Raw genomic sequence first — 19,360 nt, forward strand, 5'->3', positions numbered from 1 at the left:
CAGGTTTCTTATCCAATGAGCAGACTCTTGTGTCTCCTGCTACCTCCATCCAGCAGGGGTCGCTGTCGGGCGGAGCTACTGTCACTCCTGAAACACAAACTGACAGAATATCATAACAGGATCCGGAGTTGGGCTGGTGGGAGGGGGGCGAGAGGATCTGATTGTCCTGAGATCCACTGGGGACCCGACCCTGAGCTACAGGTAAGTCCCTTAATTCTTCCACTTCTGCCTCTGCCTGTCCATTCCACTGTCTCTGTGTATAGTGAGTGTATTATACCCAGTACAGTCTGATCTCTGTGTATAGTGAGTGTATTATACCCAGTACAGTCTGATCTCTGTGTATAGTGAGTGTATTATACCCAGTACAGTCTCATCTCTGTGTATAGTGAGTGTGTTATACCCAGTACAGTCTGATCTCTGTGTATAGTGAGTGTGTTATACCCAGTACAGTCTCATCTCTGTGTATAGTGAGTGTGTTATACCCAGTACAGTCTCATCTCTGTGTATAGTGAGTGTGTTATACCCAGTACAGTCTCATCTCTGTGTATAGTGAGTGTGTTATACCCAGTACAGTCTCATCTCTGTGTATAGTGAGTGTGTTATACCCAGTACAGTCTGATCTCTGTGTATAGTGAGTGTGTTATACCCAGCACAGTCTCATCTCTGTGTATAGTGAGTGTGTTATACCCAGTACAGTCTCATCTCTGTGTATAGTGAGTGTGTTATACCCAGTACAGTCTGATCTCTGTGTATAGTGAGTGTGTTATACCCAGTACAGTCTGATCTCTGTGTATAGTGAATGTATTATACCCAGTACAGTCTCATCTCTGTGTATAGTGAGTGTGTTATACCCAGTACAGTCTGATCTCTGTGTATAGTGAGTGTGTTATACCCAGTACAGTCTGATCTCTGTGTATAGTGAGTGTTTTATACCCAGTACAGTCTGATCTCTGTGTATAGTGAGTGTATTATACCCAGTACAGTCTGATCTCTGTGTATAGTGAGTGTGTTATACCCAGTACAGTCTCATCTCTGTGTATAGTGAGTGTGTTATACCCAGTACAGTCTCATCTCTGTGTATAGTGAGTGTATTATACCCAGTACAGTCTGATCTCTGTGTATAGTGAGTGTGTTATACCCAGTACAGTCTCATCTCTGTGTATAGTGAGTGTATTATACCCAGTACAGTCTGATCTCTGTGTATAGTGAGTGTGTTATACCCAGTACAGTCTCATCTCTGTGTATAGTGAGTGTGTTATACCCAGTACAGTCTCATCTCTGTGTATAGTGAATGTATTATACCCAGTACAGTCTCATCTCTGTGTATAGTGAGTGTGTTATACCCAGTACAGTCTCATCTCTGTGTATAGTGAGTGTATTATACCCAGTACAGTCTCATCTCTGTGTATAGTGAATGTATTATACCCAGTACAGTCTCATCTCTGTGTATAGTGAGTGTGTTATACCCAGTACAGTCTGATCTCTGTGTATAGTGAGTGTTTTATACCCAGTACAGTCTCATCTCTGTGTATAGTGAGTGTGTTATACCCAGTACAGTCTCATCTCTGTGTATAGTGAGTGTATTATACCCAGTACAGTCTGATCTCTGTGTATAGTGAGTGTGTTATACCCAGTACAGTCTCATCTCTGTGTATAGTGAGTGTATTATACCCAGTACAGTCTCATCTCTGTGTATAGTGAGTGTATTATACCCAGTACAGTCTCATCTCTGTGTATAGTGAGTGTGTTATACCCAGTACAGTCTCATCTCTGTGTATAGTGAGTGTGTTATACCCAGTACAGTCTCATCTCTGTGTATAGTGAGTGTGTTATACCCAGTACAGTCTCATCTCTGTGTATAGTGAGTGTGTTATACCCAGTACAGTCTCATCTCTGTGTATAGTGAGTGTGTTATACCCAGTACAGTCTCATCTCTGTGTATAGTGAGTGTGTTATACCCAGTACAGTCTCATCTCTGTGTATAGTGAGTGTGTTATACCCAGTACAGTCTGATCTCTGTGTATAGTGATTGTGTTATACCCAGTACAGTCTCATCTCTGTGTATAGTGAGTGTGTTATACCCAGTACAGTCTCATCTCTGTGTATAGTGAGTGTGTTATACCCAGTACAGTCTCATCTCTGTGTATAGTGAGTGTGTTATACCCAGTACAGTCTCATCTCTGTGTATAGTGAGTGTATTATACCCAGTACAGTCTCATCTCTGTGTATAGTGAGTGTGTTATACCCAGTACAGTCTCCTCTCTGTGTATAGTGAGTGTATTATACACAGTACAGTCTGATCTCTGTGTATAGTGAGTGTATTATACCCAGCACAGTCTCATCTCTGTGTATAGTGAGTGTATTATACCCAGTACAGTCTCATCTCTGTGTATAGTGAGTGTGTTATACCCAGCACAGTCTCATCTCTGTGTATAGTGAGTGTATTATACCCAGTACAGTCTCATCTCTGTGTATAGTGAGTGTATTATACCCAGTACAGTCTGATCTCTGTGTATAGTGAGTGTGTTATACCCAGTACAGTCTCATCTCTGTGTATAGTGAGTGTGTTATACCCAGTACAGTCTCATCTCTGTGTATAGTGAGTGTGTTATACCCAGTACAGTCTCATCTCTGTGTATAGTGAGTGTGTTATACCCAGTACAGTCTCATCTCTGTGTATAGTGAGTGTGTTATACCCAGTACAGTCTGATCTCTGTGTATAGTGATTGTGTTATACCCAGTACAGTCTCATCTCTGTGTATAGTGAGTGTGTTATACCCAGTACAGTCTCATCTCTGTGTATAGTGAGTGTGTTATACCCAGTACAGTCTCATCTCTGTGTATAGTGAGTGTGTTATACCCAGTACAGTCTCATCTCTGTGTATAGTGAGTGTATTATACCCAGTACAGTCTCATCTCTGTGTATAGTGAGTGTGTTATACCCAGTACAGTCTCCTCTCTGTGTATAGTGAGTGTATTATACACAGTACAGTCTGATCTCTGTGTATAGTGAGTGTATTATACCCAGCACAGTCTCATCTCTGTGTATAGTGAGTGTATTATACCCAGTACAGTCTCATCTCTGTGTATAGTGAGTGTGTTATACCCAGCACAGTCTCATCTCTGTGTATAGTGAGTGTATTATACCCAGTACAGTCTCATCTCTGTGTATAGTGAGTGTATTATACCCAGTACAGTCTGATCTCTGTGTATAGTGAGTGTGTTATACCCAGTACAATTAGCAATAAAGAAGAGGATGCGATGCTGTGTTGAAATGGTGTGCTACAAAGCACCTCCAAAATTTTTATTTGTGCGGAATGTGGCCCAAACGTTTCAGGAGCTGCCTGCTCCTTTCTTCAGTGGATAAGTGCACTTATCCACTGAAGAAAGGAGCAGGCAGCTCCTGAAACGTTTGGGCCACATTCCGCACAAATAAAAATTTTGGAGGTGCTTTGTAGCACACCATTTCAACACAGCATCGCATCCTCTTCTTTATTGCTAATTGGATACATCACGCAGGGTCACGTGACTGGAGGAGACGCCGAGCTGTTAAGTTATTACACATTGTATCCAAGTTCCGTGAGTGTATACAGTTTCCTTATTTTGTTATACCCAGTACAGTCTGATCTCTGTGTATAGTGAGTGTATTATAGAGCTGCGAGTGGCCTGATATTCCTTATCTGTTGCACAATTAAAGGCAAACACTGGTCACATTCCACTTGCCACTCTTCCCACCCAGTTACACCCAGTTACAGCCTTAAAGGGAAACCAGTCCCTCTAAAAACCAGTGACTTTAGTGTGAGTTTCCGGCAGCTCTGTGGCCGCACATGAAGATCTTCCCATTTATTGGAATCCGTGTTTTCCCAACAAATGTGACCTGTGCAATCGGCCAAGGGGCCTGGTCTATTGGTGAAGCAGCATAGTAATAGGTTTACTTTCCCTTTAATGTGAACTTGAATGTTGGTTAGGAATACATTGGATTCAGCAGAATCTTCAGGGTTCAGATCCGGTGCAGCGGAACATGCAGAGTCATGTGACTTTAACCTCAGGACAAGCCAGTGCTTTATTATTGATTAAAGGGGTGGTTCACCTTTAAGTTAACTTTTACTATGTTATAGAATGGCTAATTCTAATCAACTTTCCCATTGGCCTTCATTTTTCATTTTTAATGGGTTTTGTATTATTCCAACTTTCAAACAGGGGTCACTGACCCCATCTAAAAACAAATGCTCTGTAAGGCTACACATTTATAGTTACTGCTACTTTTTATTACTCTTCTTTATATTTAGACCCTCTACTATCCTTATTTGTCTCATCTATATGCATGGTTGCTAGGGTAATTTGGACCCTAGCAACCAGATGGCTGAAATTACAAACTGAAGAGCTGCTGAACAAAAAGCGAAATAACTCAAAAACCACAAATAATAAAAAATGAAAACCAATTGCAAATTGTCTCAGAATATCCCTCTCTACATCATACTAAAGGTTTATTTAAAGAGGAACAACCCCTTTAATCTAAAATTTGAAAATGTAGATTTGGATTGAGTTCCGTATCCAGTAAAAGACATGGAGTTGGTGACTCCCTAATAGCTCAGCTTTCATATAAGAACCTTTTGGGGCCCCTGCACCGCACAGAGTGGCTCCAGAAGTGATAGGGCAAGATTTAAAGGGCAAGTAACCCTAATACATACACACACTTATAGAATATCCGCAGCTTTATCATATGCCTTCTAATTTTTTTATTTCCAGGCACAAGAAATCACTTTCACAACTCCTTGCACGATACACGTCGCTGCTGAAACGTCTCCTGCACGACCACGAAAATCGCGTGTTCTTATTGGACCATAAGAACCTAAACCGAGTCGGATATTACAGGGGAACATCTGTCAATTTTCTTTTAATTAAAGAAGATTTAATGTAGTTAAATGTTATCGACACAGTCTCCATAAACTCAGGCCTGAACCTTTTTCTTCCCGTATCGACCACAACGCAAGAATTTAACTTGAAAATCAGCGCTGGGAGGAGACGAGCCATAAAGCGAGAGGCAGTTTATTTCCTCACTGGCCGTGACGATGAATTGACTTACCCTTTAATTTAATATAATTATTGTAATATATTGACACAAACTTTTGGAATAATATATATATATATATCCTTTATTGCATTTTTTGGGCAGAAAACATAAATCAGGGCTTTTTTTTTTTACAAAAAAAATCTATTCTTATGGCTGTATGAATATTTTTAAGCGGAGAGAAAGCTGAGGCTTCGTTACAGAGAGTTTTTTTTTTTTTGTTTTTTTTTAAAAGGTTTTGTAATTGCAATGGAGTCGCCCTTAAATGGTTCTAACATGGACCTCTCAGAGGAAAAAGGCAAGGCGGAGAACTGTGAGGTTGTGGAGGAGCGGAAGGAACCCGGTGATGATGAGGAGGTCCCGGTGCTGGAGATTTTGAATGAAGAGATGTCTGAATCAGAGTCTCAGAATCAGGAGACCAGTGGTCCTTGTGGGACTTTCGTTGCCCAAAGTGCAGCGGAATCAGAGGCAACTCAGTTGGACTCTGCTCCGGTATCAAGCAGGGTCACCGACCCATCGGAGTCCGTCGATTCCCAGAACAAGGAGAGCAGCGGAGGACCTTCAGAGGGCAACATGGAGAACCCTTCTCTGCAGAATCTCCTGAGTTCCAGCCCATCAGAAGAGGCTTTGGAGGCAGGTCCTTCCAGATGCACCGACCCGTCGGCCGATTACTACTTTGTCAAGTGGATCAACTGGAAAGGGGAGAGGACTCCCATCATTACCCAGAGCGAGAATGGACCTTGTCCTCTGCTGGCCATCATGAACATCCTCTTCCTGCGCTGGAAGGTATCGCCCTCCTTACTCTACATAGTCCTTAAGCACTCTTCTTCCCTTTATATATGTGTTTATACACGCAGGCGGGAGCTGCCATATGCATCAGCAAATATCACATGGAAAGAAGATTTAGAGTGTAGCCCAAGTCTCCATTAGGGAGAGGAAACAGAGATGTGTCTTCCCTTGGGGGCCTCTAGTTGACCCTGTAACAGAACAAGTTTTTAAAGTAGAAGGAAAGGCTAAAATTAAGTAAGCTTTATCAGAAAGGTCTATATAAATACACCAGTAAACCCTCAAAGTAATGCTGCTCTGAGTCCTCTGTCAAAAGAAACAGCACATTTCTTTCCTTCTATTGTGTACTCATGGGCTTCTGTATCAGACTTCCTGTTTTCAGCTTAATCCTCCAGGGCTAGGGCTTGAGCATGCTCAGTTTGTTCCTCCCTCTCCTTTTCCCCCTCCCTCCTCCTTTTCCCCCTCCTTCCTCCTCTCCCTGCTGTGATCTGAGCCCAGAGAAAGACTCAGGCAGGAAGTGATGTCACACCAAGCTAATATGGCAGCTTCTATCCTAAAAAACAGAGAGCTTCTAGAGCTGATTACTCGGGTATGGTAAAGCATTCTGCAGAATAAATATAGTGTTATAGCTTGTACTATTGTGGCTAATCTATTGGCATAAACGGCTTCGGTAGCTTTCCTTCTCCTTTAAGGGTCAGTCCACACGAGCAGATTCAGGGGGATTTAGTCGCCTGGCTTAGACTAATCGCCTCTTCTTTTGGGCGACAATCTCCCTGAACTGTCTTCGTGTGTATTCCCGTCTGCTATAATGAAAAGTTGCCAGGCGACTAAATCTCCCTGAATCTGCTCGTGTGGACTGACCCTAAAGGGGTGGTTCACCTTTAAGTTAACTTTTAGTATGTTATAGAATGGATAATTCTAAGCAACTTTTAAATTGGTCTTCATTTTTTCTTTTTATTATTTGCCTTCTTCTTCTGACTCTTTTATCATCCAAATGGGGGTCACTGACCCCATCTAAAAAAAACAAATGCTCTGTCAGGCTACACATTTATTGTTATTGCTACTTTTTATTACTCATCTTTCTATTCATCCCCTCTCCTATTTATCAAATCAATGCATGGTTGCTTGGGTAATTTGGACCCTAGCAACCAGATGGCTGAGATTGCAAACTGGAGAGCTGCTGAATAAAAATCGAAATAACTCAAAAGCCGCAAATAATAAGAAATGAAAACCAATTGCAAATTGTCTCAGAATATCTCTCTCTACATCAACCTAAAAGTTAATTTAAAGGTGAACAACCCCTTTCAACAACTATTGGGAAATATATCGCCATTATCAACAGCCTGTCAGGCTTCCTTCAGCACTGGGAGGCGTTTGATTGGTTCATTCCCGTTTCATTGCCTTGTTTGGGGATAAATCAGCCTATTTCAGTAACAAACCTCTGTGCCATTTTTCCTTAGGTAAAATTACCCCTGCAGAAAGAAGTGGTTACATCGGAGGAGCTGATGGCCCATCTGGGTAAGTGAGTGCTAGCTCCTGTGTTCATGGGAAAGTGGGGGCAGAACTCTCTTTGTTTATCACTTGCCCGACCTGAGACAGTGCCCTTCCAAGAGATGGATCGGTCTTACTCAAGCGGAAGAATGATTTCCATGGTAACGATGGGGCGATTGCCATAATTAGATTCCCTCGCAAGGACGGATGAGTTGGTTCTGCATCGAGGTCTTTACTATCCAGATCCATGACCTTTACTAGATCCAGCCCTGCTGTTAAACTGACACTTGCTGGGTCCTTCATTTAATTGTGTTCAAACTTTACCCTTAAAGGAGAACTAAAGCTCAACAAAGTATTCGGCTAGAAATGCTGCACCTTATATTTTTGGGCAGCCCGAGGGCCCCACAGCCCTTTAACAGGGGAGATCTGTGCCAGTGAAGGTGCTGCCGTGATCTTTTCTGCTGATTCACAGCACATGCTCTGGAACTTAGGGACCCACTCACAATATGCTGTATAGACCCAATATAACAGGTACAATGTAAGGTTGATTAGTCCTTAAATCAGATTTATGATACACGGCAGCATCGAAACCAGTGCAGTCTGCATCAGAACTGCTTCATAATCCCTCCTATAGCGTTAGCTTCTATGACAGATGTGACCTCTCTTTCTGCTAACGGCGTGAAGATTTTGCATCAACCCCTAAACTACGTTTGCTGCAATGGACTGGTACAGTGAGTTCCGTATATAAAGTGCAGCATTTCTAACCACATGCCTTTTTAGCATTTAGTTCTGATTTAAAGGAACAGTTCAGTGTAAAAATTAAACTGGGTAAATAAATAGACTGTGCAAAATAAAAATTGTATCTAATATAGTTATTTAGCCAAAAATGTAATGTATAAAAGCTGGAGTGATTGGATGTCTAACATAGTAGTCAGAACACTACTTCCTGCTTTTCAGCTCTCTAACTCCGAGTTAGTCAGTGACTCTCTTGCTTTCAACTGATTGGTTACCAGGCAGTAACCAATCGGTGACTTGAGGGGGGGGCATATGGGACATAACTGTTGCTTTTGAATCTGAGCTGAATGCTGAGGATCAATTGGAAACTCACTGAACAGTTATGTCCCATGTGGCCCCCCTTATAGTCACTGACTAACTCAGAGTTAGAGAGCTGAAAAGCAGGAAGTAGTGTTCTGGCTATTATGTTACACATCCAGTCACTCCAGCCTTTATACATTACATTTTTGCCTAACTAACTATATTAGATACATTTTTTATTTTGCACAGCCTGTTTATTTACCCAGTTTTTATTTTCACACTGAACAATTCCTTTAAAGAGAACTATCGCGACAATATAAATGAAATAAAAGCTTCATCATACTGAGACGATTTCTAAATACAAACAATTAAATATTCTGCATTGTTTCTGAAATAATCAAGTTTATCTTCACTATTCCTCTCTCAGCATCTGTTTCTCCCCCATTATCAGCCACTAATTGTGTTTTTACCGAAAAGCTGTAATGAATAATTTAGCTGCAGAGAGAGGATGTTTCCATGTTAGAGGGGAGAAAGGCTCCAAGCACTTAGCCAAGTCCACAACATTCAGAAAAAGCAGATTAGAACAGAAGAATGGAAAACCTTTATTAAAGGGACTGTTGACCTTTAAATTAACTGTTAGTATGATGTAGAGAGAGATATTCTGAGACAATTTGCAATTGGTTTTTATTTTTTATTATTTGCGGCTTTTGAGTTATTTATCTTTTTATTCAGCAGCTCTCCAGTTTGCAATCTCAGCCATCTGGTTGCTAGGGTCCAAATTCCCCTAGCAACCATGCACTGATTTGAATAAGAGACTGGAATATGAATAGGAGAGGCCTGAATAGAAAGTTGAGTAATAAAACGTAGCAATAACAATACATTTGTAGCCTTACAGAGCATTTGTTTTTAGTTGGGGTCAGTGACCCCCATTCGAAAGCTGGAACGGGTCAGAAGCAGAAGGCAAATAATTCAAAACTAAGAACTAAATAATGAAGACCAATTGAAAAGTTGCTTAGAATTAGCCATTCTATAACATACTAAAAGTTAACTTAAAGGTGAACATTGCCTTTAACGTTGGTGCTGCTAGGTGGGTATCACCTATTCCTGAGTGGAACCTACCCGGCAGTGCCAGCACTAGAGACATATTCCAGGGGTTCCCAATGTTTTCAAGCCTGTGAGCAACATTCCGATGTAAAAGGAGTTGGGGAGCAACACAAGCATGAAAAATGTTCTTTGGTGCCAAATAAGGGCTGTGATTGGCCATTTGGTAGCCCCTATGTGGATTGTCAGCCTACAAGAGACTCTGTTTGGCAGTGCATCTGGTTTTTGTGCAACTAAAACTTGCCTCCAAGCTAGAGATGCACCGAATCCTCTATTTTGGATTCGGCCGAACCCCGAATCTTTCTCTAAAGATTCGTCCAAATACCGAATCTAAATGGGGAAGGGGAAAACATTTTTTACTTCCTTGTTATGTGACAAAAAGTCACACGATTGCCCTCTCCGCCTCTAATTAGCATATGCAAATTAGGATTCGGTTTGGCTGGGCAGAAGGATTCTGCCGAATCCGAATCCTGCTGAAAAAGGCGAATCCTGGATTCAGTGCATCCCAAGTTCAAGCCTGGAAACGAAAAATCAGCACCTGCTTTAAAGGCCACTGGGAGCAACTGGTTGGGGATCACTGGCATATTCCAACGCTGCCTGAGAGGAGATCACCTTTTCCTAAGGGCATGGGGGCAAATTCACTAACCAGTGCTGGCTTCGCTCACATCGCAACACTTCGCCAGGCGTAGATTCGCCAGGACAACGCTAATTCCTGAAAATCCGAACTTGCGTCCAGGGTACCGAAAGCTAGCGAAGTTGCACTAGCGATAATACGATAAGCAGTTCAAAGTTGCGCTAGCGATGCCTAATTTGCATACGGCGGGAAGTTAAAGTACAATGGACGTATATGTTGCAGCAAATACATTACACTACACAAGCCCAGGGAAACCTTCATAAAGAAAATAAAGTTGTTATATTGCCCTACACATGAGCCCAGTGTATAGTTTATGTGCCATATGTTAGGAAATGTAGGGGGGAACCTGGGTACCCGAGAAAAAAATTTACGATCTTTTTCAGCCTATCACCAGGAAAAAGTAAAAGACGCCAGTGTTTTTTGGGACTTTTTTCAACTATTTTTGAACAAATCCCTATCTACTCTATTGCACTTCCCTGGTCTGAGGTGGTGAAGCCAAGTCTGGCGCAAGAGGTAACGTTCAGTAAAATCCGTATATTAGTGAATTTGCGTAGTTACGTCCCTTCGTCAGAGCGCAACTTCGCCAGGCGTTAGGGAGTAAAGTAGCGCTAGAGTCTATCTCCTTCACTAGCGAATTTACATCAGGGACTCTTAGTAAATCGGCGAAGTGGCAAACTGACGTCACTCTGGCGAATTTTCACCAGCGTTAGCCACTTGGCACTTTAGTGAATTTGCCCCATGGGGTATATTAAGGTGGGGCACAGGGCATTTTGCTGCCCGCTTGTTTCTCTGCCCAGCAGGGGGCAGCGGCTAAATAATCTCCATAGACTGTATTGGTAACTGACCCTGTGGGTCGTGCAGTTGCCCCTTTAATATACTCACTGATCTTCCAGTGGTGGCCGCTTAATCTACAGGTCCCTGGCAGGGTCAGAACAACTGGCACATAAGAGGCTGACGCCTGCATAGGAGGCACATGGAAAACCTACAAAAACTGGTCTGAATTGCCCTGGCTATTTGCCCATGGATAAACCGCAATATCTCTGTATTATTATTATTATTATTATTATTGGCTCCTGACCGTATATCTCTGTGCTGTGATTGGTTACAGGAGACTGCGTCCTCTCTATCCAGCCGCAGGAGAATTCCGAAGCTCTGCAGCTCAACTTCCAGCAGGTTATTCATCCTCTTGTCACTAATCCAAATGTTTTCTGTCAACAACCCCCCCCCCCTCAATCTCTGTGTTTGCTGACAAAGTGTATTTACAGGAAACAGACGCCTGGTCCCCTCCCAACCCACAACATTCCCAGGCTGGGCCCAGAGCATTCCCTGTATAATCAATAATGACAGTCAGCTGGGTTTCTGCTCAGTCTCTGACAGATACTGGAAACTTGGGATATTGGGATATTTTTTGGTATAGACACTACTTTATCACTGGGGAAAGGCTTGGGGGGTCACCACTCCATATTTCTGGGCTACATTTGGTGGCACATTTGTCAAAGGTCGAATTATGAATTTGTTTGAAATCATTTGATTTTAGTCGAAATTCGATTGGTGGGTTATTAAAGGGGTGGTTCACCTTTAAGATAAGTTTGAGTATATTATAGAATGGCCAGTTCTAAGCAACGTTTCAATTGGTCTTCATTTTTTCTCTTTTATAGTTTTTAAATTATTTTATCTTCTTCTTCTGACTCTTTCCAGTTCTCAAATGAGAAAAAACAAATGCTCTGTAAGGCTACAAATGTATTGTTATTGCTGCTTTTTATTAGTCATCTTTCTATTCAAGCCTCTCCTATTCATATTCCAGTCTCTTATTCAAATCAATGCATGGTTGCTAGGGGAATTTGGACCCTAGCAACCAGATGGCTGAAAACGCGAACTGAAAAGCTGTTGGATAAAAGGCTAAATAAGAAAAACCACAAATAATAAAAAATGAAAACCAATTGCAAATTGTCTCAGAATATCCCTCTCTACATCATAAATAAAATTTAAAGGTGAACAACCCCTTTCATTTTAAAAATCGAATATGGAAAACTCTGATGAATTTTACCGCCCCGAAAACTCGAATCGATTTTGATTCAAATTCGCCCCAAACTCGATTCGAGTTTTTTCTCCGAAAAAAAAAAAACCTTAAATGTCTGGAAGGCTCCAAATTGGTCACCGCACCTCTCCCACTGACTTATACATGAATTCGGCAGGTTTTAGGTGGCGAACAGTCAAATTCAAATTCTTAAAGGGCCAGAGTTTGATGAATCTCAAAAAAAACGAATTTGAATAAAAAAAAACTCGAATCGAGTTTGGACAAATTTGAATCTAAATTGATTTGAGTTGAATTTGACCATTAAAAAAAAAATTGAAAATTAGAATTCTAATTTTCAATTCGACCCTTAATAAATCCCCTTAAAGTATAAGACCCCATTCCTTTTGGAAGTGTGCCACGTCCACTGGCACAGGTCCCCCTTCCTAAACACTTCCCCATAGGAGTGGGCCAAAGCCATACATTCCACATGATCTCCTTATATTGTCTCATCTCCAGAATGTAAATGATGCAATGATTGTGCTGCCCAAGCTCTCCACCGGTCTGGATGTCAACGTGCGATTTACTGGTGTGGCCGACTTTGAGTACACCCCCGAGTGCATCGTATTCGACCTGCTCAATATTCCTTTGTACCACGGCTGGTTGGTGGATCCGCAGGTAAGGGCTGTGCCCCACTACTTTCTTCGTATAGGGATAATGTACCCCCTACTGTAAATGATAAGGATATTAGAAGTCACTGAGGGGTTCTGTGGCCATATAAAGGCACAAGGCTGCAGGCTGAGTTATACAGGGAACTCTGAGTATCACTCATGTATTATAAGGGATAATGTACCCCCTACTGTAAATGATAAGGATATTAGAAGTCACTGAGGGGTTCTGTGGCCATATAAAGGCACAAGGCTGCAGGCTGAGTTATACAGGGAACTCTGAGTATCACTGATGTATTATAAGGGTTAATGTACCCCCTACTGTAAATGATAAGGATATTAGAAGTCACTGAGGGGTTCTGTGGCCATATAAAGGCACAAGGCTGCAGGCTGAGTTATACAGGGAACTCTGAGTATCACTCATGTATTATAAGGGATAATGTACCCCCTACTGTAAATGATAAGGATATTAGAAGTCACTGAGGGGTTGTTCTGTGACCATATAAAGTCACAAGGCTGCAGGCTGAGTTATACAGGGAACTCTGAGTATCACTCATGTATTATAAGGGATAATGTACCCCCTACTGTAAATGATAAGGATATTAGAAGTCACTGAGGGGTTGTTCTGTGACCATATAAAGTCACAAGGCTGCAGGCTGAGTTATACAGGGAACTCTGAGTATCACTCATGTATTATAAGGGATAATGTACCCCCTACTGTAAATGATAAGGATATTAGAAGTCACTGAGGGGTTGTTCTGTGATCATATAAAGACACAAGGCTGCAGGCTGAGTTATACAGGGAACTCTGAGTATCACTCATGTATTATAAGGGATAATGTACCCCCTACTGTAAATGATAAGGATATTAGAAGTCACTGAGGGGGGTGCAGAGCTAACAACGTGTGCTATTTCTCACAGAGTGCAGAATCAGTCCAGGCTGTGGGGAAGCTCAGTTACAACCAACTCGTGGAGAAAATCATAACTTGCAAGCATTCAAATGACAGCAGTCTTGTTGCAGAAGGTAACAGTGGATGGGGAGAGTTGGTGAGGGACAAGGCAATGTTTGGGATGTTACACAAGTACCTCTCCCCCTTTACTCCCACTGTCCCTCAGTGCATTGGTCTCACACGTCTTTATTTTAACCCGTAATATCTACAAGCACCCCCCCCATACAGTTCAGATATATACAGGTATGTGTCCATTTACATTGGTTTATATTTTTTATTTATATCTTACCCACTAGTGCCCTCTAGGGGTGTTTATTAAGTCATGTGACTAGAGAGCAGACTGAAGGCCCTGCCCCCAGTACCTTTGTGACCCAGTGTCTCTATTACAGGTCTCATAGCAGAACTATTTCTGGAATCTTCCGCGGCCCAGCTGACTTATCATGGCCTGTGTGAGCTCATGGCGGCCGTGAAGGAGGGGGAACTGAGCGTCTTCTTTAGAAACAACCATTTCAGCACTCTCATAAAGCACAAGGTGGGGATCACAACCCGAGTGCCCTGTTACTATTGCTGTTTACACTACAAATAATTCACTCTACAATATAAAATGTCATTCCTGAACCAGCAAGTGTATTTAGTTGTAATATTGGTGTGTAGGTGCATCTCAGGTCATTTTGCCTGGTCATGTGCTTTCAGAAAGAGCCAGCACTTTAGGATGGAACTGCTTTCTGGCAGGCTGTTGTTTCTCCTACTCAATGTAACTGAATGTGTCGCACTGGGACCTGGATTTTACTATTGAGTTCTGTTCTTAGATCTACCAGGCAGCTGTTATCTTGTGTTAGGGAGCTGCTTTCTGGTTACCTTCCCATTGTTCTTTTGTTTGGCTGCTGGGGGGGGGGGGCGGAAGGTAGGGGGTGATATCACTCCAACTTGCAGTACAGCAGTAGAGAGTGATTGAATTTTATCAGAGCACAAGTCACATGACTGGGGAAGCTGGGAAACTGACAATATGTCTATCCCCATGTCAGATTTCAAAATTGAATATAAAAAAACCTGTTTGCTCTTTTGAGAAATGGATTTCAGTGCCAAATTCTGCTGGAGCAGCACTATTAACTGATGCGCTTTGAACATTTTTTTTTCCCCCATGACAGTATCCCTTTAAAGGGGTTGCTGACCTTTAAATTAACTTTTAATATGATGCAGAGGGTGAAATTCTGAGAACATTTCAAATTGGTTTTCATTTTTTATTATTTGTGTTTTTTGAGTTATTTAGCTTTATATTCAGCAGCTCTCCAGTTTGCAATTTCAGCAGTCTGGTTGCTAGAGTCCAAATTCCCCTAGCAACCATGCATTAATATGAATAAGAGACTGGAATATGAATAGGAGAGGCCTGAATAGAAAGATGAGGAATAAAAAGTAGCAATAACAAAACATTTGTTTTTTAGATGGGGTCCGTGATCCCCTTTTGAAAACTGGAAAGAGTCAGAAGAAGAAGGGAAATCATTCAAAAACTATTAAAAAATAAATAATGAGAACCAATTAAAAAGTTGCTTAGAATTAGCCATTCTTTAACATGCTAAAAGCTAAATTAAAGGTGAACTACCCCTTTCATGTAACGGGCGTTTCTTTGTGGGCAGGGGCACCTCTACCTGCTGGTGACTGACCAAGGCTTCCTGAACGAGGAGAAGGTGATCTGGGAGAGTCTGCACAATGTGGAAGGAGACAGCTGCTTCTGCGACTCCGATTTCCACCTCACGCAGCACTTGGAGAAGGAGGCTTCATTTGGCAGCCCCCAGCTGCAGAGACAGGTCGATCAGGTGAGATGTGCGACCCCCTTCCCATGGGGGGGGTATGTATGACAGATAGATAGATAGATAGATAGATAGAAAAATAAATAGAAAGATGATTGATTAATAGATAGATAGATAGATAGAGAGATAGAGAGATAGAGAGATAGATGATGGAGAGATAGATGATAGAGAGATAGATAGATAGATAGATAGAGAGATGATAGAGAGATAGATAGAGAGATAGATGATAGATATATAGAAGGGTGAATAGAGAGACAGAAAGATAGATAGATGGATGAATAGAGAGAGATGGATGGATGAATAGAGAGACAGAGAGAAAAAAGGATGGATGGATGAATAGAGAGACAGAGAGATGGATGGATGGATGGATAGATAGATAGACAGACAGTGGGTGCGTGTATGTATATATATATATATATATATATATATATATATATATATATATATATATATATATATGTGTGTATTTGTCCATATATATGACATTCTACCTGGTGTGGCTTATTTATATTTCTCCCCCCAGGATTACATGATCGCTTTATCACTGCAGCAGCAACAGCAGGGACCACTGGCAATGAGTGATCTGGAGCTCGCCCAGCAACTGCAACAGGAGGAATATCAGCAGCAACAGCAGCAGCAGCAGCAACAGGGGCAACATCACCCCCCTCCTCATCAGCCACCTCCGCAAGCCACACCCCAGCAGGTAATGTCATGTCTTCACTTCTATTATTCCACACACTCCTTATAACATCCCCCTATACAATAAATTGGGTTATACACTGGGAGGCACAGTTATCAAGGGTCGAATTTCAAATTCATGTGAGTTTTTTTTCAACTTTTTTTCAACTCCCATGAACTCTCAATTCGAAATTTTGTTAATAAAATTTAATTTTTAAAAGTCGGATGAATAGAATCTACCCAAAAACTTGAATCAAATTCGATTCGAATTTACAAAACTCAATTTGAGTCAGGAAGGCTGCAAAGAACTCCAAATTGATCCCTGGACGTCTCCCATTGACTTGAACAGCAATTCGGCAGGTTTTAGCTGGGGAAAAGTGGAATTCGAGTTCTTAAAGGGCCAGAGTATGATAAATCTCGAAAATTGAATTCAAACTTTTTGAAAAACTTGAATCCAATTTGAATAACTCTGTAATCGAATTTGACGGTTTTGACCATAAAAAAAAAATGGGAAAATTTCAAATTTCAAATCCCTTACCAAAATACAAGGCGTAAAGAGGTCCCTGCCTAAAAGAGCTTACAATCTAGAATTACTGTTATGGGGCTCATTTTCCTGCCATATGAAGGTCTATGGACATGAATGATGACCTGCAGTTGCAATCCTCACCTGAAACCCAATTTTACGCCCCCCTAGCACCCTAGAATTTCCACAAAGAATGACCCTGTGTCTTTCTGGAGCTTTGTGATGTTCTGACCAGTAGAGGGAGCTCTTGCTCAATTAAAGTTGATGCCTCTTTCTCAATGATCAATGCAAAGGGAAACCTTCCAATCCTGTTTTCCATATCTGACCGATTCCAACCCAACGACCATAATTCTTATTATTATCCTTTGTTTATATGGCACCACTATATCCCGCAGCTTTTCCAGAGATTATACAGTATTCCCATCAGTCCCGGCCCCAGAGGCGCTTACAACATACACCATATACCTTTTGTTGGGAATTCCGATTGGCTGAGCTTATGCATTTCAGGTTCTTAGTTGGGCTGATTAGGAATTCCGATTGGCTGAGCTTATGTATTTCAGGTTCTTAGTTGGACTAATGTAAACACTATTTACCATTTAAAGGAGACATATTATGTAAAAAAACAAGAATGTGCCAGTGCATTAAACTCTTTTAGATATAGAAGGAATTTTTATTGAAAAATTCTGCAAAATCCCCGCCCATCTGTTCCACTTCCTGCTGCCTCCTTTCCCAGGCTGTAGGACAGGAACCAATCAGCAGCTAGCAAGACCTGATAGGGAACGGAAGTCTTTGCTTGTGTGATTGCAGCACTGTGATTTGCTGTCCCCCTCCTACTGTGCTTCTGGCAGGGACTGTTAGGACCCACCCCTTATTTGAAACAGGGACCAGAGAGCCTCCGTGGGGAGCTCCAGTAATGGGGCCATCTTTGAAGATAATATGAATTTACAGCCAAAAGTAAAATCAGCACCATATACAGTAGTATATATTATTGCTTACACAATTAGGGGGTGTTTCATTTATCCAATGTCTCCTTTAAAGGGCAAGTGTCACCTAAACGTCTATCCTCCACCAGAGCTGGGGCCCTTGCTCATTATGTGTATGCATGTGACCCAATATGGCTGCCTGCCCCAGGGGCTCCCTCCATGTGGTTGTTTTTCTCCTCGTAGAGCAAATGTATTTGTGGGTAAGGTCAGAGGTCACTAGGCTACCTGAGATACATTCTACCCTCTCCTCTCTCTGGTTGGTTCCAGGCTCGAGCACAGACTTCGGGGCAGTCCTCTGGGGAACGTCGGCAGCGGCAGAAGCCAGATTCTGATTGCACCCTGCTGTAGCCCTTTAACTACACTGGAAAAGGGGCTGATCCACCGCACAGATCACCGGCCCAACTTGTGCTGCATTTGCCGGTGTACAGCCGACAGTTGCGAGGAGCCCCGACCCAGCTCAGTGCGAGTGTATCATGGGCGCTAAAGACACAGGGGCCCATTCTCTGGTACCGAGGAGGGGGAAATTTACAACACCCACCCTTCACCCCTCTGTATTTTTTTGTAATTCAGTAACGACCTTTTTATTGTGACCAAACCTGATCTTTAAAGTCCAAAATAGCTGCAGCACACAAATCCGTTTTAGTAATGCAAAAAGTGACTTTTATTGGCTCAGTGCAGACTTCAAAACATGGCGACGTTTCGGGCCACACAGGGCCCTTTCTCAAGCCTAACCCCGATCTTTAGGCGTGAGCGTTTTTCTTTTCTTCTGGCGCTTTATGTCTCTGCGGCGAGTGACGGCACAACTGGGCGCCAGTTTACCACTGATCCACGTGTTCCAGGTAAAGGGCTAGAGAGCGGCCAGCCTGGGCTACTTTGCAGACAGACGTTTCTCTTTAGCTGAGCATATTCCCCGCTATTTGTGCTCAACCTTACGCTCTTTGGCGCCCCCTTTTTAGCAGTTCCACTACCAATTCCTTTATAAGTCAATGGGAACAGTTTTGCACCTTACGCTTAAAAAAAATAAATAAAAACAACCAAAAAAAACCCCAAGTATCTACGTTTTGATAAAGATGTGATTTTTTTTTCTCCCCGCCCAAAATTTGTTGTTTTTTTTTTTTAAATCCGAAATGTATTCACTCTCACGATGAAGCTCATTTAGGCACCACCCGCATAGATAGGGGTTTTTAATGTTATTCATCCTGCAGCTTTTAGTTCAAGGGGAAGTAAACTGTCACCTCTGCAGTCAATGTTCTGTTTGGGGGTGTCCAGCGTCCCCACCACCTCAGCCCTCAATACCCAATGGCGGGTGTTTTGGGGGGTTTCAGTGTCTCTAGATGACAGTTACTCCAGTATTCACATGACCAGCAATAGTTGTCTACATGGGGCATTGCCAAGGTTCCTTTCCTCAAATACTTACACATTCTCTCTGTTAAATAAAGCATTTTACCTCTTATGTCGGCAGCTCCAGGCTCATTATTTTCCTGTTACCCCTCCCTCCACATTGCACTTCTTAAAGCAACCATGCATTGATTTCAATAAGAGGCTGGAATATGAATAGGAGAGGCCTGAATAGAAAGACGAGTAATAAAAAGTAGTAATAACAATACATTTGTAGCCT

The 19,360-nt window shown here is 42.1% G+C and overlaps 1 protein-coding gene across 1 annotated transcript; it reads left to right on the plus strand.

Moving 5' to 3' along the window:
* Positions 1-27: 27 nt before the first annotated feature.
* Positions 28-19,195, plus strand: mindy1.L (MINDY lysine 48 deubiquitinase 1 L homeolog). Its single transcript, XM_018231512.2, has 10 exons — positions 28-201; positions 4,750-5,857; positions 7,318-7,375; positions 11,227-11,291; positions 12,652-12,810; positions 13,722-13,824; positions 14,140-14,282; positions 15,385-15,564; positions 16,082-16,261; positions 18,010-19,195. The coding sequence occupies exons 2-10, from the start codon at positions 5,321-5,323 to the stop codon at positions 18,088-18,090; spliced, it is 1,506 nt and encodes a 501-aa protein (XP_018087001.1). The 5' UTR covers positions 28-201; positions 4,750-5,320; the 3' UTR covers positions 18,091-19,195.
* Positions 19,196-19,360: the final 165 nt, after the last annotated feature.

The sequence above is a fragment of the Xenopus laevis genome, chromosome 8L (assembly GCF_017654675.1).
Source record: "Xenopus laevis strain J_2021 chromosome 8L, Xenopus_laevis_v10.1, whole genome shotgun sequence".
Classification (NCBI taxonomy): domain Eukaryota; kingdom Metazoa; phylum Chordata; class Amphibia; order Anura; family Pipidae; genus Xenopus; species Xenopus laevis.

Bases quoted from the DNA above. Each gene is read 5' to 3' on its own strand.
- mindy1.L (XM_018231512.2), top strand. From the start codon at position 5,321: ATGGAGTCGCCCTTAAATGGTTCTAACATGGACCTCTCAGAGGAAAAA. The intron at 7,376-11,226 runs GTAAGTGAGTGC...GATTGGTTACAG, and splicing joins GGAGCTGATGGCCCATCTGG to GAGACTGCGTCCTCTCTATC. The intron at 11,292-12,651 runs GTTATTCATCCT...TCTCATCTCCAG, and splicing joins TGCAGCTCAACTTCCAGCAG to AATGTAAATGATGCAATGAT.